The following is a 26588-nucleotide window of genomic DNA, read 5'->3' as shown; positions in this document are numbered from 1 at the left end:
AGCCCATGGCCAAGCCCGGTCAGCCCAGGAGCAGACAGTCCCCTGAGTGACACCAGAAGGGTCACCCATTGCCTCAGACAGCGTCATTGTGTCGTGAGAGCACATGATCACCTCACAGCCTGGCAAGGAGGGCAAGCCCCACAGTCCCACGACCTGTCTTACAGGGAGGGTACCATTACAGCTGCTGTTTTGTTATCAGTTGTCGCTGTAAATCTCTCACTGGGCCCAACTCACAAACTGGACTTTATCGTGTGTGTACAAATAGGAAATAACCTCACGTGGGGTGGTGCCTGAGTGGCTTGGCTGGTTAGGTGGTCTGCCTTCCCAGGGTCCTGGGAACCAGTTGGGCATTAGGCTCCCTCTCCCGCTGCCCTCCCCCTGCTTGTGTGCTCTCTCGCTCACTCTGTCAAATAAATAATAAATGAGACCTTCAACAACAACAAAAACATCAAATGTACACAGGCTGGGTACTGATCCCCAATTTCAGGCATCTCCCAGGGGGCGGGGGTCTCAGAACATCCTCGTCACCAAGAAGAGGGACTACCGCACAGAAATGAAAAATCGTAAATGCCACACAACATGAAATTCTGAAGATCAAGAACCTGAAGGGAACAGGGAAAACAGAAAAAGAAAGAAAAGGTCACCCACAAACGCAAGAAAGTCAGCCATGCATCAGCTTCCTCGGCAGCAGCAATAACACAAAAAGTCCAAATCTGTATAAAGCTGCACTGCACCCCTCCCCAGAATTCTACAAACGCTCCCTTAAGTACAAGGCAGGATAAAAACCTGTCCAGACAAGTAAGGACCCAGGTCTTAGTTCCCACAGAGCCTTTCTGAAATGTGTGGGGCAACAGGACGATGGCCACCAAGAGAGGACAAGCCAGACCCAGGAAACAGCAGAGCAGGTAGCAGAAGTCCCAGGACGGCAGCCACGCCCTGTCGGAGCCCAAGGGTGGAGGGGCCAGGAAAGGGTCTCCAGAGAGGATGCGGGTTTCCCGGAACAGGCACCACTGACCAGAAAGTCAGAAGAGCAAACGACAGAACACAGGAACACACAATGAGGTGTCCAATCAAGAGGGAAAAGCCAACATAAGAGGTAAACGAAACCACGTGCAAGCCAGGACCATCTGTACAGGAGGCAACTAACTGATGAAGTCAGAAGAAGCAGGACAGATGTCGCACAGCCTGTGGTGCACAGATCAGAGTCTCATCTGCAATCGTTCAGCTTTGCACAAAACTACTCCCATCTTCATGGAAACGTCCAGCATCAGGCAAGGATAGCCCCTTCTCAGGAGGCCCCATGGTTCCAGACTCTGCTCTCCTGGGGAGTTAATAACTTTTCCATATTCATACTTTCAGGTATTTGCTCTTATTTTATCCTTAATTTTAACCTTTATGAAGATTAAGATACAGCTTGTCAGTTCTGATTTGATTACAGAAAACCAAGCATGCATCAAAGTAAACAAGAATTAGTTCTCTCTCAAAATAACTCCACAGGATTTCTTCTCCCTTCCCACTGCTTCCAGTGCTCAGACTGGCGCTCAGCTAAGTAAAAGCTAGGAGGCTTTTCTGCCAGTTTTTATTTCAATTTGTTCACTAAGTTCAAAAATTCAAAGGCATAATTTGAAAAGGGTTCATCGATGTAGTTCTTCTACATATAATACAGGCGATCTCACCCAGGTTCTTCTATCGGTTTGAAGTAACCCAAGAAGAAAGGCGAATTTAATCTCCTGGCTTTGACAGATGCTCATAAAAGTCCTAAGAATAAGAATTAGAATGAAAGGCTTTTCAAAGGAGAACAGAAGGCTGAGGAAAGAGACTATCCCAGAGCACAAGAGACTAATAAAACATGAACACAAAGAAAATGTAGATTCCCAGGTTATGGATTTAAAAAAGGCAGGTATGAAGAACAACATTGGAGAAGTGTGACTATGGACCACGTGTGCGTAAGCAGGACTGTACGCTGACAGACCTGTGCTGTGGGTACGAGGAGGATGCCTCTGTTCTCAGGAGAGGCTGGTGATGTGTTACAAGTGGAGAGTCACGGCATCTGTAAAGACTTCTCAAACACTTTAGGGAAAAAAAATGTCGTAAAGTCTCCACAATTGGTGAATCTAGGTGAAGAGTGTTTACAGCTATGAAAGATAGTGCCCTTATTCTTAAAAGATGCAGGTTCAAGTATTTAGGGGTAAAGCTTACTTAACGTCTATAACCTATTTTTGTACAGATTCCAGAGAGACATACATGTGTGTGAATAGATCCGCGCGTGCGCGCGCACGCGAGCGCACACACACACACACACACACACACACAGATACTGCAGCCCTCGTTGAGGGTGGTTAAAGGGAAGGGAACATTGTGCATGACCAGCTTACCGCAGCATCAACATTAGCAGGTGAGTCTCCGTTAGGGTCTGCCAGCATCGAAATGACACTAATCATGATGGTTTCCACAGTGTGAATTGGGAGCCAGCGTTCCTCTGGCTTTTCATAACCATATTTGTCTTCCCCAGGCTCATGAAGAATGGAAATGCATACATCACCATTTTTATCAACTGCAAAATTAAAGTGTGAGAGTCTGTTTAAAGTATTTACAATACCGTGGTTAAACATAGAAGCAGCTATTTTAGACAGGGCCCTGGCTCCCACAGGTCTGTACAAAACATTCAATATATACAGAAGATGATTTCCAAGATGGAACCTGTTCACCTTTAGGAAGACCAAAGATTGTACCCAGCAGGCCCCACTTGTCAGAGCCGACACACACACAAGCAATCTCTTCCGTGTGCAGAGCCCCAAGTTGCCTATACATGCATGGGTTTACACGCAGGAAATACAAAATGACTCTGCTCTTCGTATCAAGTACAGATCCAAATTCCAGAGCTGAGTCTCTATGTGAGGATTTCCCAGATTCCCCACCAACTTACTGATCTAAAGTGGTGACAGTCAAACATCCAGAGACTTCCCTAAAGAAAATATGAGAAGTAACCTCATCATGTAGTTTTTAAATCACATAAAGGCAAAATCACATTTTCAGGGACAGGAGCATACTCAAATTCAAAAAAGGAACATGTCACATTGCCAATGAAAATTCATCAACGTGAATGACATTCACAAAGCATCTTTTCTGTAAAACTAGGATTTAAAATCCAAGTCACAAACTAATATGTTGATCACAACAAAGGTGAACTTCGAACCCACCAGCTCATTTATATCACACAAATATACCAAAAATCCATGACTAATCTTTTATGGTGAAGTTTTCTCCACTGCAAAATAAAAAAGAAGAAGAAAATAAAGTATACTCATTTGGAAAATGTTAGAAAAGACAGGAAAGTTTAAGAATTTTTGGCGTAAGAAGCTTTTCAACCAAATGTCCAAATCCCATAAATAATCAGTGGCAATATGCCTAATTCATCCCTGTTTTTGCACCTGAGGTCTAACAGACTTGTGACAGGTACCACCCTAACAGTTACATTCCATGTCCTGACTTGGGCCCCTGCCTTATTGTTAGAAACTCGGGGGAAGCTGAGCCCGAGTCTGTTCATACCGCTTGTGCCCCAACAAACGCTTCCCCAATGCTTGCTTGCACACGGGCGTACGAGCACAGCCGTGACAGGCCCGCAACTCGGGCCTCATCTGGGCTGCTCTTCAGGCCCCCACCTCCCAGTACAATTGGCAGAGTGCAGACACTAGACCAGAGGCAGGAAAAGTAATGAAAAACTGTAAGCGCACTGCGAAATGTGACACAAAATGCTTGTACTGTGTTCTTTAATTTCATCGTGTACCACATAATGAGGGTTTTTTCCAAGTCATTTTCTTTGAAAACATGGTGTTAAATGTTTCTATAGAACTCCATCAGACAGAATCAATTTAAGACTCATTTTCCTGGGGATCCCTAGGTGGCTCAGTGGTTTGGCGCCTGCCTTCGGCCCAGGGTGTGATTCTGAAGTCCCGAGATCAAGTTCCACGTCAGGCTCCCTGCATGGAGCCTGCTTCTCCCTCTGCCTGTGTCTCTGCCTATCTCTCTCTCTCTCTCTCTCTCTCTCTGTGTGTGTGTCTCTCAAGTGTCTCTCATGAATAAATAAATAAATAAATAAATAAATAAATAAATAAATAAATAAATAAATAAATAAATAAAATCTTAAAAAAATAAAACTCATTTTCCTTTTTTGGGAACTACTGTTATCATCTAATATCTTTAAATCTTTAACCTGAGTCCTTTCATTTTAAACATAATTTAACTTTTTTAAGTGAAAGGTTTTTATAGGCTCCATACCTACTACCAAATTACAGTCTAAAATATAAAATCCAAGTGGGCCGCCTGGGTGGCTCAGTGGGGTGAGCATCTGACTCCTGGCTTTGGCTCAGGTTATAAACTTAGGGTCGTGGATGGAGCCCCTGCATCAGGCTCTGTGTTCAGTGGGGAGTCTGCTTGAGATTCTCTCTTTCTCTCTGCCCCTCCCCCATCTCTCTCTCTCTCTCTCTCTATCTCCCAAATAAATAAATCTTTAAATTAGAAAAGTGTAAAATAGGGCAGCCCCGGTGGCTCAGCGGTTTAGCGCCACCTTCAGTCCAGGGTGTGATCCTGGAGTCGCAGGATCGAATCCCACATCAGGCTCCCTGCATGGAGCCTCCTTCTCCCTCTGCCTGTGTCTCTGCCTTCCTCTCTCTGTGTCTCTCGTGAATAAATAAATAAAATCTTAAAAAAAAAAGAAAGAAAATACATTTCCTCTGGTGAAATGTCCGTTTTTAACCTTTACCCATTTACAGACTCAAATGTCTAGTTTTTTCTTGCCAAACTGCTTCCTTCCCATCTTCCTGTCACCTTCACACCCCAACAGGGATCCTCACTGCTCTTGCTGACACAGGTTCACTTACAAGCCTGATTCTCCATTCAGTGGCCACTCATCTCACTGTTTAGCCTTTCAGGATGTGAAACTAGGAAATTCTTGCCCTAACACCCAACAAATAACTTATTTTTTTAAGCTACTTGAAATTGTTCACTCCATTTGGAGTTTTAGTCCACTGCCTATACACAGCCAGCCCCCAGCCCTCGACAAGGGACCCAGTTGATGGCTGCCCCAACCCCTGTAGCACACCTGTCATGCGAGCTCGAGCCCATGGGATCCCTCACCGTCCAGGCCTCTCAGCCTGACTTCTGACGGTTGTTTCTAATGCTTCACCATGACAAATCCTGGGACAGGAACATTCAAGTGCAAGTGTTGTGTGGACATGTCTTCCAACGTTCCTGGTTCTCCACCCAGTAGGAATGGAGTGAGTTAGAAATAGTTGTGAGGTAACCATGTTCAACCCCTGAGGAACCGCCAGACTCTCCCCCCACAGTGGCTGCACCGCTGTGATCTTTCTAGTGTGGACAAAGGTTCCCACTCCTGTGTGCCCTCGCCAATACTCGTTTGTCATCTTCCTTTTAGACGGGAGCCACCTGGTGGGTGTAACGTATTTTGATGTGGCTTTGACTCCACAGACCTTCTGTGAGTGGCCCATCACTTCCAAATCTTTCCCTCACTACCACCACCCACAGCTGCTAGTCAGCAAGTGAAAGGAACTAAACCTCCCTTCCTGCTTTGACTCTCCACTCAAGCTTTCATCCTCCACATGTCTCCCAGCCCTTGGTCTGGCTCACTCTTCAGTCCTTCCTCCATGGGTGTCATCTTTCCAGAAGGAGACACACTCAAATGAATCTGCCACACAGTTTTAAAGCACCAGATTTTGGGGATCCCTGAGTAGCTCAGCAGTTTAGCACCTGCCTTTGGCCCAGGGTGCAATCCTGTAGTCCGGGGATCGAGTCCCACATCAGGCTCCCTGCATGGAGCTTACTTCTCCCTCTGCCTGTGTCTCTGCCTCTCTCTCTCTCTCTCTCTCTCTCTCTCTCTCTCTCTCTCTCTCTCTCTCTCTCTCATAAATAAATAAAATCTTCTAAAAAATAAAAAAAAATAAATAAAGCACCAGAATTTAATGCGAACCCACAGCCCAAGGAACAAAGTTAAAGCCAGGTGTTCACACGTCAAAATTCCGCTTAAGAATCACATTCTCTAGAAAGCACTCTCCAAGCCTCTCATCCGTGTGGCCCAACGCCCGTGTGGCAACAACACTCTCCTCCCAATGACACGTCTGCATGTCCGCTCCTCCCCTGAGACTCAGGAACCGTCTTCCCCTCAGGGCCCAGTTCATGGCTGCCTTCTTCTCCCTTGGAATGGCCTCTCTTGCCTCCAGGCCTGCCCCCCTCTCCGCCCCACCACCTCCTCAGGTGCCCTTTCTTCACGAAGCACCTCTGCTCTCCAGTCAAGTGTTGGTGATTTCACCACCGCCTCTCCCCTCGTGGCCTGCAAAATGAAGTCTCTCCAACCTACAACAAGCCCTCATTTCATCAGCTGTCCTCGTAAACTACCAGGCCACTGCTCTCCTGCCTCCCAAAGGAAGAGACTCTCACGCAGGGCTCTCAGAGAAACTGAGGCTCACAGAGGCTTTGCCTATAGCCACGCAGCCAACAGGCGGTGGAGCCAACACCCGGAAGCTTTCTTCCATCTTCCTCTGGGACGGGTGCAAGACTGCCTGTGACACGTCAAATCCCACAAGGGAAGGTAAGAGCAGTCGCCAGAGCCGAGGAGAGGCGGTCAGGGCGGCACGTGCAATGAAGCTGGCTCCCCACGGGGCTCCTGAGGGCTTTCTGCTCCCCAGTTTGGGTCTCCCGACACCCATCTGCTTCTGGGCTCTCCCATATTCTCCATATCCTTGTAACAAAGCCTTCATTCACTCACTCACTCCCTCTCACGGATTTTTGCTCCCTGGCAACGCAGCGCCGATGCTGAGAAGCAGAACGCAGATCAGTGCAGGAGCCAGAAACGACAACTCTGGTGACAAAATATTGACACTCAAGAAAAAAACACTCGTGAGCCCACCCCACAAACCAAGGGCAAAGGCTCAGGGAGACTGTGTACAAACACACTTTACCTAGCCCAACCTTTGGCCCACAAAGTGGATTTTAAATGGTAATACATCTTTGGGTAGAAGAGTCAGTGTCACCGCGTTCCATGCACAGCAGGACTGGATGCTTTCCAAAGGGACAGCTCATTTGACCCTGGCGGTCACCTCCTAAGGCCAGCAAGATGCTTCCCTTAACAGCTAATATAGGTAAAAAGTTAACCGTTGCCCACAGTCTAAGAATAAAGATGAGAAATATAAATTTAAAATCCAGGTTTAATTAGTCCTGTGCTCTCCACAGTAGCTCGAGTCACCTCATACCTTGGAAATTGTCTCCTCAATTGTAAGCACTCCATTCATGGCAAGTATTACCCAGTGATAACCTTGCCTCTCATGAAACCCTGAGTCTCAAAGAGTTGAAAACTAAGTAAATAAATAAATATTTTTATATGAGGTCTATTCCTCCTGCTGTTCTAGACAAACGAACACAAGGCCATGCGCATAATGAACACAGTGACCTGGGCACAGAAATCCCATTGTGATTTCACTGACAACCACCTCTTTCTCATTGACCTTGAAAACCTCAGTGATGGGTCATCATATTTACACATGTCAGAGTAAAACCAGATAAACTTACCATTTGGGTGCCAGATCTCTGTAATGAATTTCATTTTAGGAGGCCGGAGGGGATAATCTTTTGGGAAAGTGAGATGAGCCTTAAAAACACCACCTTCGCTGGAAGAAAAACAAAGACAAGTTCTTGCCGTGAGTTCTGTGTATCAACAAACAATAAAGACAACAAACATGAGACAAGGATGCTGGCTGCCAACTCTAAGTGAAGGGAATCAAGGTTCTGGGTCTCCCTCACTCACACAGTCAGTTAACAGACTGCTACTACACCTACACTTCACCAAACTCTCACAGAGCTGGGAAAATGGAAGGAACAGGCATCCGTACCAGGTCACGTCACTGTTGTGCCAGCAACTCTAACATGTCAGAGGCCAGGGGTGTAACTTTGTCCGTGGGGCCAAGGCCAATTCCTCCATCCTCACCTCCAACTACCACCTTCCCTCCACTCCAGGCCGTCTTCTGTCCCTTCATCAGCTCACATCAGCTCTTTCTCACTCAGAATTCACACACATACTGGCTGTTCCCCATGGGGACACATGTGCTGAACTTCCATTCATCCATTCATTTATTCATCTCATCATTTAACAAATACTTCTTCACCCTTTACCTGTCAGACACTAGGAGCATAAAGTCTCTCAAGGAGTTTACATTCCAGTGACTTCCCAAGTGGTGTCATGCTCTATAGTCACGCTGTCCAAGATGGTAGCCCATAACCCTTGAAATATGGCCGATGCAACTGAGGAGTTGAATTTTTAATTTTATCTCATTTTAATAGAACATACCGCCAGTGACGGCTATTTTAGTGCTGTCTTAGATCTGTTCTGGAATGGCTGTCAACCAGTACAATGAGTATTACGTTAACAGCAAAAACCAAGGACATCAAGTCAGCCTTGTGGGGCGTATGACTGGGTTCCTGCCTTATGTCATTGGTATGGGCCATTTCCTGTGTTTGAAATACCCTTCTCCCCTTGTCAATTAGAACTCAGCTTCGGGGTTCCTGGGGGGCTCAGTCGATGAAGCATCTGCCTTCACCTCAGGTCATGAACTCGGGGTCCCGGGATCGAGTCCTGAGTCGGGTTCCCCACATGGCAAGGAGTCTGCTTCTCCCTCTCCCTCTGCCCTACCCCCACACATGCTCACACACTCACTCACTCTTCTTATATAAATAAAATTATTTTTTTAAGATTTTATTTATTTATTCATGAGAAACACAGAGAGAGGCAGATACATAGGCAGAGGGAGAAGCAGGCTCCCTGCAGGGAGCCCGATGCAAGACTTGATCCCATGACCCCAGGATCTGACCTGAGCCAAAGGCAGACACTCAACCATTGAGACCCCCAGGGACCCCAATAAATAAGATCTTAAAAAAAAAAAAAGAACTCAGCTTCAACATTACCTCTTGAGACCTTACTTGACTCCCCACTCTTAACTATCCACTGTGTCCCTTTATCACACTGCCTTCATTTTTTAATTCCAACATCTATTTGCACATCTGATTCTTTATGGTTTGGTGTACGCTCCATCAGAGCAGGGTCATGTGATTATATTTGTTTCAGATCAATTAGAAATGGGAAATGGGATTCTCAGGTCATTAAATGGTTTTCATTAATTGAACTAATATACACTGATTACCTGCTTGTGTGAGGCCCTCTTCTATGTAAAATAATAAAACAGAGAAGCAGACATTAGAGACCACTAGTTTCACAGAACTTACCATTGTAGTGGCAGAAGAAAGTATCAAGCAAAATACCAGTAATAACTACTGGAATGATGGGAGCAATCTAATATTAAATTTTTTAAAAAATCAAGTATCTATAGGATAAGCCCATTTGTCCCTCATAAGGAAAAACAGGGAATTCTTCTGTATAGATAGAAAACCATCAGCAAACACAACCCTACTACAGACAGAGCACAAGAGGATGGGATCTTTTCTTCTCTGCTTTGTATATTTCAATATAGATCGAATTTTTAACCACAAGCATTAATTTTTATCGCCTTTTCTGAGCACAAAGTTTCTGGGGGAACAACTTTAAAACAGACAGCAGATCATTAAAACCAAATACTTCTGAACACCCAGGGAAGACTGATGGGCTCCCACCACGCAGAGTAACCATGGTGACACCATCATGGTAAAATCAACAGGATAGGGCTACAGAGGGTCAGAGGGAGAATGGGGTGGTCCAGGAAAAGCATGATGTGCAGGACAATTTGAAAAGTTTGGCAATTAAAGAACAGGATAACTGGATGGGGAAACACCACAAATACCAGGCTTCAAAAAAAGAGGAAAAAATGGAATTTGTTTGCAAGGACATGGGGAAGGAAGATGAGTGACACTCAAACTAAGCCACTGGAAGAAAAGCTCCTCAGGAAAAAGAAAGAACATCTTTTCCTTTTGTTTTGTTTTTTTTTTTAAAGATTTATTTATTTATTTCTATTTATGATAGACACAGAGAGAGAGAGAGAGGCAGAGACACACAGGAGGAGTGAGAAGCAGGCTCCATGCCGGGAGCCCAACGCGGGACTCGATCCCAAGACTCCAGGATCGCAACCTGGGCCAAAAGCAGGTGCCAAACCACTGAGTCACCCAGGGATCCCCCATCTTTTCCTTTTGTGCTGGAAGAACAGACTGAATGCGGTCCAGATATCCGGGGTAAAAAGTTAGAACGAGGGGCAGCCTGGGTGGCTCAGTGGTTTAGCGCCACCTTTGGCCCAGGGTGTGATCCTGGAGTCCCGGGATCAAGCCCCACATCAGGCTCCCTGCATGGAGCCTGCTTCTCCCTCTGCCTGTGTCTCTGCGCCCCCCCCCCTTCTCTCTCTCTCTCTCTCTGTGTCTTTCATAAATAAATAAAATAAAATCTTAAAAAAAAAAAAGTTAGAACGATGACCAAGTGTATGCCTGGCACACAGCCTCCAGTCCTAACATACGGACAACGGACCAAAGGGGAAGCAAGCAGGGCCCTGGTGGGAAGGGCCTGCGCAATGTCGGTGGCAGGGCTGCACACAGCTCCCCTCCCTATGCGGACTTAGTGCCAGACTGACCCTGGGACCTGTGAACGTATGGACGCGCTTTTCAAACTGCGGCTACAAAGCCAACTAAATGAGTCACTAACCAGTTTTCCTAATAAAACTCGAGTAGAAAACACTGGCACTAATCCCAGATAGCCCATTTTTACTACTGTAATCTACATTCACGCATTGGGTCATGATGTAAAACACTTCTGATGATGGCAGGAAAAAAAGGCCAGTTTGAAAGCTACCAAGAGAAAACAGCTAAAAGTCTACGTTAAAAGGACATCAGAAGAGCTGCCACAAAGCCTTCGTGCTTCGGTCCAAGGACCCAGCCCTGCATGCCTCTGTATTGAGGAAGCATCCCTAGGGGTCTTCATTTTGACTGATTAGATTCACTTTCTATTAGCTGATTGGAATCCCAGTCATGAAAAACTGCCTCCCTCTCTTAAATTTTTAATCTTTAAAATATCAAATTTTATTAAAAGAATTATCTCAAAAGGTTTAAAGCACATAATTTTCACTCTGTCTACAGAGTTCTACAGAGTCCTCCCCACTCTGAACCAACCATATTATTCTTGATAGTTTTCCTCCTATCAGTGGATTCCTACCTGTTTCTCTAAAACCCAAGCTCAGTGGTCTCGGCTTGTGGGTGCAAACTCCCGGTGAACAGCCAGACTGGGAAGAGGAGCACCACCCCTGGGGCATGAAATATTATAAACTAAACGTTCATATGTCACATATTTACTACTTTCCAAATCTGCAAAAATATTACTGGGTTGAGTTACATGACAGTTCAGTAAAAAGCATCTATGAATTAAAAAATATCTTCTGTTACATCACAGATACTAATAGTGCAATTATCAGCATGATGTTAAAAAGGGGTGAGAAACCAAGAGAGTTTCACGTTTGAAAAGGTTGAGAAACCTAAATAAGCCTTCTTGAACCCTCTTCCATGAGCCTCACTTACTGTTTCTGTATTAAATTACAGAAATCTTACAGAGACCAGACTCTATCATTCTGCCATATTTACTTTATTTAAACGACATCCTGAATGCTGCCATCTGAAATTTTGCTCAACACTGTTCTTTTAAAAATATTCCTGGTCATACCTGTTTCTTGTCCATTCATTTTATCTGCCACATTTCACAATTTATTCATACAGATAAGATACTTGATTACTTACAAATTTTTTGCTACTACATGCAACAGAACAGTGAGTATCCCAAACATTCCTGGGCATGGGGTTTTTACCCTAGACACAAAACTGCTAAAACAAAGTTGAAGTAACTTCGAAGTCACCACGGCAAACAGAAGTGGCAGGGTCAGGGAGCTGAGTGGTAAGGGACGTGGCGTTGCCACTGACACACCAGTTGGTAAGCAATGCGGGTACAAGGTTCATTCCTTCCAAATTCTCGTTACAGAACATATGGCTTGTGCTTCCAAGTCTTAAGCAGAACTGTAAAAGGATGTTGTTACTATAGAATAATATTAACCAGAGTTTGGTTAATCGACTCTACATTTCCTATACCCACTCAAGGAAACGCAGTACAATAAAATGCAATATAATCTTATTATTTTCCATATTTTCCACACCCGTGCCAGGAGTAATAAAATAAAGCATACTTCTTGAACAGACTAGGCATTGATGATGAAAGAATAAGAGATAAGAGAAGGTACACACTCACCATTCACTGGTACAAATTTATAAAATTCGTAATTATGTAGTGATATCCGAGTCTCCTGAGCTTCCTTTAAAAACCATGCTGCCGCTCTTGCCTAAAATGTCTGTTTCTGGATGCTACCTGACACGGGCAGGCTGCACACACACCTTTCAGCTGTCACAGAAACACAGCTTAGAGAGCCTGTTCTCAGCACCAGGAAGCGGTAACAGACGCATAATACCATGGAAGGAGAACTACAACGGCTACATTAACACTCGTGATAACTCTCGGGCTTCGGGAAACGCGGGGATGACTAGTTATTGATCACCCAACTGAATGGTGTAGAGTGCCCTCTAGTGACTACATGACGGCCAATGACTCACGTCACTAACTCCTGCTGTCACTACATACATCATCTGCTAGGTGGTGAAGTGATCAGTCCACGTTAACTTTTACTGACTTCTAACCCTAGCCCCCTGTGTGCCCTGCGAGCAGTGGTTTACACTGGAAGTCTGCACACCTGCACCCCACAGACCCCTCCAACAACTGCAATGCGGCCTTGACTCTCTGTACACCACTCAGGCGACTACAAGAACACCGGGAATTTCCTTACTGTTACATCATCACACACTATGAAATACTGGATTCTTAACACTTTTCGAGAGCTTACTTCTCCACACACTTTCCTCTCTTTACCCCCTCGGGGCTCATCTGCCCCCAGGAACTCCCACTCTATCCTCTGAGCAAAGGATGTACATCTCCCTCCCGGGGATTGCTATGGTTAGCGCCCAACTCCCAGCCCATCTTGTCCACCACGAAGAAACTTTTAGAATAACAGTGTTAAGAACAAATTTTTCTTGCAGAAATAAAATGCAAGTAAGCTGAAGGAAAATGAAATCCATAATCCCAAAGTTGTGATACTCAGGAATTCGATGCACACTGTACCCTATAAACCTAACTGGTGGCTCATGGGGTAAAATTCTCCAGTGGTTGTGCTTTGTCCTCAGGACCAAATACAAATCCAAGCCCTTTGACTGCATTGATAAACTTCCAGTGGCCCTCCACTCCCTGTCCAACCTTGTATCTGGACCTTCCGTGTGCTCACCTCTCTCCGCAGCCACACCGTGGAGCATCCCACCTTCCATGCCCATGACGCACAGCTCCCCTAGGAAACACCGTGGCTCCGTCATTACCACCCCCCTCCCCGCCTCTGCCAGAACACTTGTCCAGTTGATCCCTACTCAGTTGCTAACAGTTCCAATCTCTTCCATTCCAGAATAGCTATCTAAACCACTGTGGCCATCTCGTCCGTCTTACCAGCTACTGGGTAAAAATGAGCAGGTGACTCAACTCTGACAGCTGGAGAGCTCCCAGGGGAAAGTCTCTAGATTGTGTCTAAAACACATAAAACTAAGAAAAACCTAGCCTCTCTTCTTCCTTCAGGTGATGTTCTGAAATGCTCACATGTCTCAAAACTGCTCTAACCATTTTGCTACCAGTGCAGGACAACAAATTCTTATTCTCTAAGCCAGTTATGTTCAGATTTCGGTTGCCTGTAGCCAAAAAAGGCTACTAACTCACTCTTCAGTTCCCACTTGAGATACAGCTTCCTCTGGGGAAAGTTCTGGTGCCCCAAACCGGCCACACCCTCAGTGAGCTGCCCTAACACCGTGGCCGTTACCCAGTGTGGTAAGTGACCATGTGGTGATCTGTTCTGCCGACTATACGGTAACCGCTCTGCAAGCAGGGATGCTGCATTTAACCAAGGTTGTGTTCCCAGAATCTAACATGAGAATGCTCGAAAACATCTGAGGACTAGATGAAGGAGCAATGTAAACACCAGTGTAATGCTTTATTTTTGCAACTGTTCTAAATAGGAAATTGCCAAAGGGATGGCCTAGGCTCAGTAAACCTCTTTTTTTTTTTTTTTTTTGAGAGCCTTAAAAAAACAATACCATAACTTTCAGCACATGAATCTTAGAAAAGATTTTTAACAAGAAGGAATTCTATCCAGGTTATTCAGGATGGTTATTATGATGTCTGCCAAAGGCCATAATGCCTCATTACTCACAGGATGCTCATCATGCGTGTGTGGCACAGCTGTCCCATCAGGAAGGACTGTGCACGGAGGCCTCCAGCTGTCTCCTCAGGACGGCTACACTCCAGAGGAGCTGCCACAAAGGCTTCTGCTACCCATATTTCAGACCAGCAGCTAGCACTTTTTAAACGTATACTGAAGACTGAAATAAGTTTTTAATTGATGGAAAGAATGGGCTATTAATCAGTACATCGATTATTAAAAAGTGGTTCTCTCTGGTGAAGCCAAAGGTACATGTTATACATAAGAAGCAGCTAATAGTCTTTAGAGACACGTGCCAGCACTGCACGAGGACGTGTGAGAGCTCTACGAGGTCCTGAGAAATGGAGCTCATGCCTGAAAGCCTAACTAATCTTCTCTACAGACACCAGTTTAGAAGAATCCTTCCTGTTACCTCCCATCAACTGGAAGAGTAACAAGACTCTGCCACTGGAACGTCACTGTGTTTCCCAAGTAAAGCTTCATGTCATGTGTTTAGCTTGAAAACCTGGACTTCATCAGGCTTATAAACCAGGTTATATGTATAGTTTTTACATGCAAAATTTAATAAGAAATTTGCTTTTAAATAATATGAAGGTGGGGGGTACCTCAAAGATGGTTTTCAACAGCTACTGTTACCTACCCAAACTAACACCATGGAACGACCATTCCATGTTTGCATGGAATTTGCAGCAATCACCAATACACACACAGCACTGAGAAATACGTGAGCAAAAACTCTGATTGGAAACAATCGTGACAAAACATGAATCACTTCCAAACGACAGAAAACCCAAAGCCCACACCACAGCTCACCCTGTATGTCCCGTGCCAGCCTACCCTGGTAACTAGTAGCCTGAATTTTCTTCTCCATCAGGTATTTTACTGGGGGGGGCATCTTTTAACACCTAAAATGAAACCACTGTATCCAAATCCTTGCCTGCATAGCGTCGAGGACCACAGCTGAGCAAGGAAGTGTAGTCCCCAAGAAAGTCAAGATACAGATCTGCCCTCTGTCCCTTGGGTGTTTGGCTCTAAGAAGGTCACTGTGTTTTGTTCCAAAACCTCAACTTATATAAACAGTACGGAACTTACATTCATCACTAACAATCCATCTTACAGAACACAGACTATTAGTAAGTTTAAGATAGTCTGCAAACATTCAGAGCAGAAAATAAGACTGTGGTCTTTGAATCTAAAAGGTAGGACAAAATATTTTAAGAAATCCCATCTCTCTTTTTCTCTTGCTCTTTGATACCACTACATTCTGCTAACTTCACATCAGTTAACAACGATTAATTGATTAGCTGTAACAATCACTTTTATGACCTGGGAAAAGGTAAACATTAGCTCACTATTAGTTCAAGGGTCAGAACACCTTGGTTCTGGGCAGTGTTCTGTGGGGACCCAATTAAAGCAGCACTAACACTCATGATCTTGGCAAGTTCTCTCCAGCCTGAAGACACTGCCATGTAAACTGTTCTGCATGAACATCTGCCAGATGTAATACTATGCTTTAAGTAAACTGATAACGTGCTAAGAAAGGCAAAGACTTATCTTTGAAATCACAACGTTCCCTTTGGGGGTGAAGGCACACTACAGTACAAGTGTAGGGAAGAGGGAGAAACATTTCAACCAAGAATTTTCTTCTCCCCCTGATCCTGCCAAAATGAATCCAATATCCAAGGAACAAGTAACAAACATTATTTATATATATATATATAAATACATAGAGTATATATATAAAGTATATATATTTCACCTTAAAAATAGCTTTCCATGGTACTTACTAAAGTGTGTCAGGAGGACCTATATATATATTTTTTTTCATATAAAGTATATATATTTCACCTTAAAAATAGCTTTTCTGTAATAAATTTATTCCAGGTATTAAGAATATCGGAATTTCTGAAACTATTATATATTTAAGAAAGCAACTTTTTTAAATTTTTTATTGGAGTTCAATTTGCCAACATATAGCATAACACCCAGTGCTCATCCTGCCAAGTGCCCCCCTCATTGCCCATCACCCAGTCACCCCAACCCCCCGCCCACTTCCCCTTCCACCACCCCTTGTTCATTTCCGAGTTAGGTGTCTCTCATGTTTTGTCACCCTCACTGATATTTTCACTCATTTTCTCTCCTTTCCCTTTATTCCCTTTCACTAATTTTTATATTCCCCAAATGAATGAGACCATATAATATTTGTCCTTTTCTGACTGACTTATTTCACTCAGCATAATACCCTCCAGGTCCCTCGTCAAAGCAAATAGTGGGTATTTGTCATTTCTAATGGCTGAGTAATATTCCATACATATACCACATCTTTATCCATTCATCTTTCGATGGACACCGAGGCTCCTTCCACAATTTGGCTATTGTGGACATTGCTGCTATAAACATTGGGGTGCGGGTGTCTCGGCACAACAGGTTTTAGACACTAGAATTTCAAGCGGAACACAAAAACCCTAGACATGATCATTTAGTACAAACAATTTCACCTAAACAAAGCCATTTCAACTGCTTTAAAAGATAATTTCACTTCAGTTTGCCAAAGCAGTTTAGATTTCAATTAATGATGAGAGCCACTGTAGTATCAGTTCCATGGTACTTACTAAAGTGTGTCAGGAGGACCAATGATGAGGACTTCCCACCGGTAAAGATCATTGTCATCTATCAAACCTGCTGAAAAGCCTTCCACAGGATTTTTGTTGAGTTCTGTGGGGGAGAAAAAATTAGAACTTTTAGGCATAAAATTTTCACCCAACAGATAAATTACAGAATATGAATATACATAGTATAAATTCCAAACCTTTTAGCAGATATACTGGGGTCCATTAGCAAAATGCTACCAGACGGCCAAATACTTGCATTTCTGTAAAGAGGGTCACCTGGCCCCTCATACGTCCACCGTGGTTTCCAGCAGGCTCTCAGCATTCTGGGGGGACCTCCGTGGTGGACACATCCTGACACACGGCCATCAGGCCCAGCCCCTCAGAGCCTGTGGCCCACAGGTGAGGGAAGCCAGCATGCCCAGGCATTCTTAATTCTTAGACTGTGCTCTGGGGGACACTTTCAAAAGCACCACGAGAGGACCTAATACCTTCTGTTGGAGTTTGCGGAGCTCACCCAGCCTTCACTGATACTAATGTGTGTCTATCTGTCGAGCCCTCTGTAGCCCCAGGGGGACACATCCACAGCCAGTGTTCATGCATGATTCCTCACTCAGCACAGAGGGAGCAAAGACTCCTCGCGTCTCGCCCACCCATGTGTGTTGACCCCTTTGCCAGGCACGCTTCCGGCATATGGGATGGCTTAAGAATAACAGCCAGATGGGCACCTGGCTGGCTCAATCGGGAGAGTGTGACTATTGATCCCAGGGTCCTGAGTTCCAGCCCCACATAGGGTGTAGAGATTACTTAAGTCAATCAATATATTTTAAAAAGAAGAATAGCTGGAGCCTACAGCAACGGCAGTGGCATCATGAGCTTCCCCCCTTCCAGAGAGACAGTGCTATGGAGTGGACAGAGGATGGTGGAAGCAAAATACTAGTGAGGTGGGGGCGCACAGGCCAACAAGGCTTAAGAATGACCTACTGGGGATCCCTGGGTGGCTCAGCGGTTTTAGCACCTGCCTTTGGCCCAGGGCACAATCCTGGAGTCCCGGGATCAAGTCCCGTGTCGGGCTCCCTATGTGGAGCCTGCTTCTCCCTCTGCCTGTGTCTCTGCCTCTCTCTCTCTCTGTGTCTATCATGAATAAATAAAATCTTAAAAAAAAAAAAAAAAAAAAGAATGACCTACTGATAGTGGGTATTATGAACAGATTTTTTTAAACAGCTGTTTAATGAAGTATAATTGACCTTCAGTGAATCGCACATATTTAAATAAAACTTGATATATATTAATATACATACACACCTGTAAAGCCATCAACACTATGATAGAAAATATATATACACCCTCTATATAAAAAAAAAAAACACAACAAGGAGCTCAAACAGTAGCACCAACTGGCTCCAAGTGAGAAGTGGGGACCGCACACTCGGGGCCTGAACAAGGGTGTGAGTCTCATGCTTCTGCCGTCAGGCTCAAAGAGCTCTAAGGACACTAGTGAGTGTAATACAACCCAGAGTGCTTTTACAGAGGACCGAACAGAGTGTGTTACCAACCCAGAAGATCTTAATTTTTGAGAAATAAGAAGGTGGTGCTATTTCAACAACTAGGATTTAACACTCCAACATGCCAGTGAAACACCGAGCCTAAAGTTAAATTTTATTTATATTTAAATACGAATGTCTTTTCTCATTATTTGAGAGATTTTTTTTAAAGTCTGAGTTTAAAAAAAAAAAAACTAAATAAATAAATAAACAAAAGTCTAAGTTTTCGCCTAAAAGGCATAGTAGACTTATCTAACGTTTTAAATCAGGACTGTATTTCAAAGGGCAAGAAATGTATTTTTACTTTTAAATAGCGAGTCAGGGATACCTGGGGGCTCAGTGGTTGGGTATCTGCCTTTGGCTCAGGTTGTGACCTCGGGGTCCTGGGATCAAGTTCCACATCGCCCCCCCCCCCCCGGGGGATAGCCTGCTTCTCCCTCTGTGTCTCTGCCTCTCTCTGTGTCTCTCATGAATAAATAAAATCTTTCAAATAAATGGCGAGTCTAAGATATTTTTAAGAGGATACTGAGGATGGAAAGACATGAAGCTAGGAACTGCATTTGCTTCTGCATGTGAACGCTCATGCCAGCTCCGGGGGTGAGGGGGCACCCTAAGACCCATGTCACGGTCCACAGGGTAGGGCACAGCACAGACCATACACTAAGGGCACTCATGCTCTTTTTCTAGATGAACATGTTCATATTTCTCAGACCATTTTCTTTAACATTGTATTCAAGACCTGTGGAAGATTCTATCATTTATCCAGAAATCATCTTCCCGCTGCATTTTCCATCAGAAGTCCAGTGGAGTTTTATAAATGGAGGTGGGTTAGCCCTGAAAGTAGCACATATGGTCAAAATTACCCTTGGGAATTTCCTCACATGTCCCATAAAGTACATGACTGCTTCTCACTCTTGTCAATGCATCATAATTCCCAAAATTCTTCTGCACATTCCCTCCATGCTTTTCTTCTACAGGAGTGATCACATCTACTGCTTGTAAGTAATGCAAAAGCAACACTGAAGATATCCAATATCTCACTTTTGTTGTGACTTCTGCCCCCAACAGGGGATCCCAAGGCCTAGACTCACAGGTATTCAGCAGGTTCCACCCACCTATGGTGGCAGAGTGATACCACACCTTCACAAACGCTTGTTTTCATGAGGTCTTACCTAAATAATTTACCAAATAATCTTTTGACTTCAGCTAAGCTCCCAGTAATTATACTTCTGCTAAGTTCCCAATAATTATACTTCTGCTAAGTTCCCAATTATACTTCTGCATGACACCCCGATTCCCATGGAAGTACCCAGTGCAATGATTTGGAGGGGCACATGAGCATCCTCAAGAGACAGGAAAGGGGTTCTAAAATCAGAGGAGACCTCTGAAATAAGACAAAGGATCTGGGTGGTTGCTGCAAGGCTTAGACAGAGGAGCCTATACAGAAACCTGAAACAGGGATCAGAGCTGGCTGGAACAAAGGAGGGTATACAGCCCAGGGCAGACAGAAGGTCAGAAGCCCTGTATCCATGGGACAATGACAAGCCTCTGAAGGGTTGGTGTTTTGTTTTTAAAACAATGAGGTGACCATGAGATTTACATTTCCAAAAACAAATCTTGCAGAGCATAAAAGATGACAGAGAATACAGCTGTAATGATGACAAAAACCAAAGAAAAAGGAAGCCTTAAAGGTAATCCTGGAAAGTGTACCTTTAGTAGATGCCAGTGGGAATATTGGCAGGGAACAGGGACATTTAGGATAAAAAAAATCAACCAACTAAACTTGGTGATGTGCAGGTTAAAATAACAAGTCTAAAATGACACAGAATTCCTCCAAAAGTTAAACACAAAGTTACCAAATACCCACTAGTTCACTCTTAAGTATCTATCCATGAGAAACAAAGACATCTGTCCACATACAAGTTTCACAAAAATGTTTATGTGTCACCATTATTCATGATAGTCACAGGTGGAAAAACCCAAACGTCCATGGAAGAACAAATTCTGGTGCGTGTACAATGGAATACTTGACAACTAAAAGGAATGAAATACTGACATATGCTACAACCTAGATGAACCTCAGAATCACCAGGCTCATTGAAAGAAACCAGACACCTAAGGTCATATATTGTAGGACTCCATTTATAGGACACGTCCAGAAAAGGTGAGTCCGTGGAGATGGAAAGCAGAGCAGAGTTGCCAATGGATGAGGGGAAGGGGAAACGGACACGGTGGGTGTCTGTGGGGTGATGGAAAATGGTTAGGAACTGAAAAGACAGTGGTTTGCACAAAACTGTGAATACACTCAATACAACTGAACTGTCCACCTGAAAACAGCTTAGATGTCATTTTAATTTTATATCAATTTTCAAAAATAAACAGGTTTCTCTGCAGAGCAACAGAGTAGAAGTCTGCTCCTTCTCAGAAATGAGACTTACGGGCATGAAAGAGGGAACTGAGGACCCCATGCAACTCTGCTTTCTGCTCCTTTTCCTGCTTCTAATTTTGCTGGGACCTGCACCCCCACTTCACACAGGCCTCAGAAAACAGACAGCGTGTGTCCTCCTTGCAAGGGACAAGGAGTCAGACCACGTCTAAGGAATGACCAGGTAAGAATGACTGGACGAAGCTACCATATGCATGTTCCTGACCGCAGGCACGAGACTACTGAACACCAAGCTCCCTGGCTCCAAGGAGTAACACCTGGACCCTCCTCTCTTGGTCAAGCCTGTTACTGGATGCCTGAGGTCATATACACTGGACCACAATCCTCAATAAAAAACCCTAGGCCCAGAGGACAGGAATCTCCTTTCCTCTCTAAGTCTCCCAGACACTGTCCACACCTGTGCTCTCTCTAGCCTTCAATAAACTCCGCTTTTACCTCCTGCTGGCTCACATTTTATTTCTATCCTGTGCAGCTGGGGATCCGGCCCACCAGCATCAGGAAGATGTATTCATTTGAGGGTTGAGAAAAAGAAACGATGATGGGTCTAACAGTTTTGTTTTTGTTTTTGTTTTTTTTTTAAGATTTTATTTATTCATGAGAGAAACGAGAGAGAGAAAGGCAGAGATATAGGCAGTGGGAGAAGCAGGCCTCATGCAGGAAGCCTGATGCAGGACTCAATCCTGGACCCCAGGATCACATCCTGAGCCAAAGGCAGACGCGTTGTCAACCACTGAGCCACCCAAGCGTCCCCAGTTTGTTTTTTTAAGAGAGAGAGAATATGAACCGGAATGGAGAGGAGGGACAGAGGGAAGGCAAGAGAGAGCATCTAAGGCAAGATGCACGCTTCAGCACAGAGCCTGACGTGGGGCTCCATCTCACCACCCTGAGATCATGACCTGAGCAGAAATCACAGGTCAGATGCTTAACCGACTGAGCCACCCAGGCATTCCTGATGATAGGCTTAGTTTTAAAAACCTATGGGCATAAATACACTGTGTTTTTTTGTTAATTCTTAAAGAGAGAAACTTGGGAGGGGGATAATCAGAATATTGTTGGAACTGAAGTCTCAAGATTGATAGCATCATCAAGGATGAGCCATAAGTATGAAGTCTATATAGAAGATCTAACAGAATGAATTCTAGAGATACCAATATTTGAGGATTAAAAAAAAAAGAGAGGCCATAAAAGTGACTAAGAATGGGAAGACAGAGAAGCAGGAGGAAACCCAAGAGAGAATTATATTAAAGAAGCCAATGGAGAAAGTTGCCAACAATAATAAACACACTACTCAAGAAAGAGGAGATCTAAAATCAATCCACTGGGTTCAGTAAAGGAAAGCCAAAAAGGCCCCAGGCATAACCAGTGTCAGAATAATGGAAAGGCAGGAGCCATTTAGGCAACACAGAGGTGACAAAAAGAAGGTAAGGGGAAAAAATACAAGTGGAAACTTTTTCTAAGGCCTGTAAATGGAAAAGTATAGTAGCCACACGTAGATAAAATTCCCACGGGTAGGGGATTCCCAGGTTGCTCAGCGGTTTAACACCTGCCTTTGACCCAGGGCGTGATCCTGGAGTCCTGGTATCGAGTCCCACATCGGGCTCCCTATGTGGAGCCTGCTTCTCCCTCTGCCTCTCTCTCTCTCTCTCTCTCTCTCTCTCTCTCTCTCTCTCATGAATAAATAAATAAAATCTTAAAAAAAAAAAAATCCGGGCAGCCCTGGTGACTCAGCGGTTTAGCGCCGCCTTCAGCCCAGGGTGTGATCCTGGAGACCCGGGATGGAGTCCCACATGGGGCTCCCAGCGTGAAGCCTGTTTCTCCCTCAGCCTGTGTCTCTGCCTCTCTCTCTCTCTCTCTCTCTCTCTCTCTGATGAATAAATAAAACTTAAAAAAAAAAATTCCCATGGGTGTTTAATGAGAAAGGCCAAAGAAAATGTTTCAACATCCTACCAACATTCAAATGTTAACAGGGATACCTCCCAATACATTCAAATCTGGATGGACTACAAGACAAAACTAACCAATAAACTTAATGAAAAAAAAATATAGGATTGTTTTTCTTACATAATTTTGGGTTGGAGGCGGCCCCCCTAAGCTACCTCCAACAGGCAAAGCTCGACAGACTGTACTGCACCAAATATTTTAAACCCAGCACAACAGTAAAGCTTCGTACAAAGGAGACACTGTTTGCAACATAGCAGGTAAGTCTACAAAAAATGAACAAAAAACAAACCAAGGACAAGGAAATGTCCTTGAGAATAACAATAGGTACAGGTACAAGGATGACAACAGGGAGAGGTATAAGTGATGGACAATAATGCATGAGCAGACTTTTACAATAGGTCATTACTGAGAGATAAAAGAGAATGGGAATAGGGGCTGCATATGAAAAATAAGAACTATACTTCTGAATTTGAATACAAGTTTCAGTATGAATTCATGATAAAGCTTTAAAAAATCTAAGCTCTGGGGATGCCTGGGTGGCTCAGGAGTTGAGCATCTGCCTTTGGCTCGGGGTGGGATCTCGGGGTCCTGGGATAGAGTCCCGCCATCGGGCTCCCCACCCGGAGCTTGCTACTCCCTCTGCCTATGTCTCTGGTTCTCTCTGTGTCTCTCATGAACAAATAAATAAAATCTTAAAAAAAAAAAAAAATTCTGTGCTCTGTCCACAGAAAGGTCTAGGAACAATGACCAGCCCTGTAGAAACAAGCATCACTAGTGCCCAGAATATGGCTCCAGATAGGATTTACTACTTACGGGGACCAGGGAATACTCAGAGAAATGGCTAAGTACAGGTCTCTGAAAGCACATGTCCTAGGCTCAGGTCATACACGCCAAATCAAAAGGAAGCTGTCAAATAATACTATGGTCTTCTTCAAAGGACTCATCCAAGCTTTGTGCGGTGGCAGTATCATAGGCCAATGAGGTTTATCTGAGGTGTGATTATTGCTAATTGAAAAGGATTCATCCAACTTAGAGAGGTTCCCACTGGCCACATATGAGACAATATGAGTATCAATGATGCTAATAAACCATTTTGTTGTTTTGAAAACCAATTAAAAACGGCATAAGATTCAAGATTTATTCTTACTTTTCTATACAAAATTATACTACCAAGTAATCAAATAGTAATTACAATTTGATCAAATGAGGTATCTCTCCATAGAAATAATCCAGTTAAAAAATGAAAAATGGACACATTGCCATACTGTCATTTTGGTCCAGGCATTTTAAAAAGGAAGACAGGGCAGCCCCGGTGGCACAGTGGTTTAGCACTGCCTGCAGCCGGGGGTGTGATCCTGGAGACCTGGGATAGAGACCCATGTCTGGCTCCCTGCACGGAGCCTGCTTCTCCCTCTGCCTGTGTCTCTGTCTCTCATGAATAAATAAATAAAATCCTTAAAAAAATAAAAATAAAAACAAATAAAAAGGAAGACAACCAGTCATTATGTATCTCCTGATAAACCACCATTCAGGAAGTGATCTCACCTCGCTCACAAACCTGAGCCTGTCCATGCCCCCAGACACAATTACCAATTTCAGAAACACACAGAGAAATGTGGTTACGCACAGCACGGGACACACACCATCAGCAAAGACCACACTGCAGGGAAATTTTAAAAGGCAGGGCCTGGAAAAGCTTCAATAAACATACCACATGGGGAACGGAAGAGAGAACTAAACTCAAGAGTTTTAAAAAAAGGTCACCTGCCAGCCGCCGGCTCCTGCGCCTGCTCTTCGGCTCCCTGCCCACTCCAACCAACCATGCTCTCCGCCCTCGCCCGCCCTGCCGGCACCGCTCTCCGCCGCAGCTTCAGCACCTCGGCCCAGAACAGTGCTAAAGTAGCTGTGCTTGGGGCTTCCGGAGGAATTGGGCAGCCCCTCGCGCTGCTTCTCAAGAACAGCCCCTTAGTGAGCTGCCTGACCCTCTACGATATTGCTCATACACCCGGAGTGGCCGCAGATCTGAGCCACATCGAGACCAGAGCAACCGTGAAAGGCTACCTCGGACCTGAGCAGCTACCGGATTGCCTCAAAGGCTGCGATGTGGTGGTTATTACAGCCGGAGTCCCAAGAAAACCAGGCATGACACGGGATGACCTGTTCAACACCAATGCCTCAATTGTGGCCACCCTGACTGCTGCCTGCGCCCAGCATTGCCCTGAGGCCATGATCTGCGTCATTTCAAATCCGGTCAACTCCACCATCCCAATTGCAACGGAGTTTTTCAAGAAACACGGAGCTTAATACCCCAATAAAATCTTCGGGGTGACGACCCTGGACATTGTCAGGGCCAGCACTTTCATTGCAGAACTAAAGGGTTTGGATCCCGCGCGAGTCAATGTTCCTGTCATTGGCGGTCATGCTGGGAAGACCATCATCCCCCTGATCTCTCAGTGCACTCCCAAGGTGGACCTTCCCCAGGACCAGCTGACAGCCATCACTGGGCGGATTCAGGGGGCCGGCACGGGGGTGGTGAAGGCCAAAGCTGGAGCAGGCTCTGCCACCCTGTCCATGGCATACGCTGGAGCTCGGTTTGTCTTCTCCCTTGTGGATGCAATGAATGGGAAGGAAGGAGTTGTCGAATGTTCCTTTGTTAAATCCCAGGAAGCAGACTGTGCCTATTTTTCCACACCTTTACTGCTGGGGAAAAAGGGCATCGAGAAGAATCTAGGCATTGGCAAGATCTCCCCTTTTGAAGAGAAGATGATAGCAGAAGCCATCCCCGAGCTGAAGGCCTCCATCAAAAAGGGAGAGGAGTTTGTGAAGAACATGAAATGAAAGGGCAGCCAGCTAGCAGTCCGTTTCCCTAACTTATGAAGGCATCATGTCCCTGCAAAGCCATCTCCTGTCCTCATGTTTCCGTTGCGTTAACCACCAGTGTCATGTTAACGTCACCGCCCCTTCCAATCGCAAGTCTGTCAGTGTGTGTGTCAATAAAAGCAGGCTTCCATTTTCTTTTTTTTTTAAAAAAAAAGTTTTAAAAAAATATATGACACATGCAAAAAACTGAAGGCTAAGTAGATATTAGATAATATTAAGTTACTAATATAACATTTATGATATTAACCAATTATTAGCTTTTAAAAATGTGGTTGTGGTAACAGGCTGGTCTTTTATCCCCATTTTTTAGAGACATATACTGAAATGTTTATAGGCAAATGAAAAATGATACATGATTCTGTGATGGGCTTCAAAATCATATGGGATGGATAAAACTGCTCACAACCTACTAATTCCTGAGGCTAGGTGAGTACATGGAGAGTCAGGTACCAATCAGTCTACTCTTGTGTTACTATATGCCTAAAATTTTTCTCAAATAGTTAAAAAAAATGCTTAAAAGGCACTCTAATGTCTCTAAAAATAATGCTTTACAATTTTTTATCAATCACATGAAAACACGCTATCATTGAGCCTCAGCAAAAATATGAGGTCTTAGAACAACAACATTCAAAGACCTAACTATGTATCATTTTATACTTTACTCTTAAGGAAATAAGCTACTTTAACTATAAATACACGTTGCCAAAACCAATGGTTGGTTAAGTCTAACTGCTACAAAGCCAAATACAAACTGATATTTATAGCCAAGCAGTGACCTTCCTTTGTGTCTGGGTGGCTGTGGCCTCCTGGTCCAGGAAATGTGCATTCCTGTCCAGTCTGTTTC

General features: G+C 44.3%; 1 protein-coding gene and 2 pseudogenes across 1 annotated transcript in view; 2 read left to right on the top strand and 1 right to left on the bottom strand.

Annotated features, from left to right (window-relative positions):
- UBE2G1 (ubiquitin conjugating enzyme E2 G1) overlaps window positions 1-26588 on the bottom strand; it is a 103237-nt gene that overhangs the window by 14146 nt on the left and 62503 nt on the right. The window contains exons 2-4 of the mRNA XM_055305109.1: window positions 16937-17039; window positions 7582-7679; window positions 2376-2554 (exon numbers count right to left, since the gene is read on the bottom strand). Of these exons, the coding sequence (XP_055161084.1) occupies window positions 2376-2554; window positions 7582-7679; window positions 16937-17039 (380 nt within the window). The remainder of the gene's footprint in view (window positions 1-2375; window positions 2555-7581; window positions 7680-16936; window positions 17040-26588) is intronic.
- LOC129498013 (U4 spliceosomal RNA) lies at window positions 23812-23896 on the top strand (annotated as a pseudogene).
- LOC129496794 (malate dehydrogenase, mitochondrial-like) lies at window positions 24686-25861 on the top strand (annotated as a pseudogene).

The sequence above is a fragment of the Nyctereutes procyonoides genome, unplaced genomic scaffold, assembly GCF_905146905.1.
Source record: "Nyctereutes procyonoides isolate TBG_1078 unplaced genomic scaffold, NYPRO_anot_genome, whole genome shotgun sequence".
Taxonomy (NCBI): Eukaryota; Metazoa; Chordata; class Mammalia; order Carnivora; family Canidae; genus Nyctereutes; species Nyctereutes procyonoides.
This window is presented reverse-complemented; position numbering and strand designations above follow the sequence as displayed.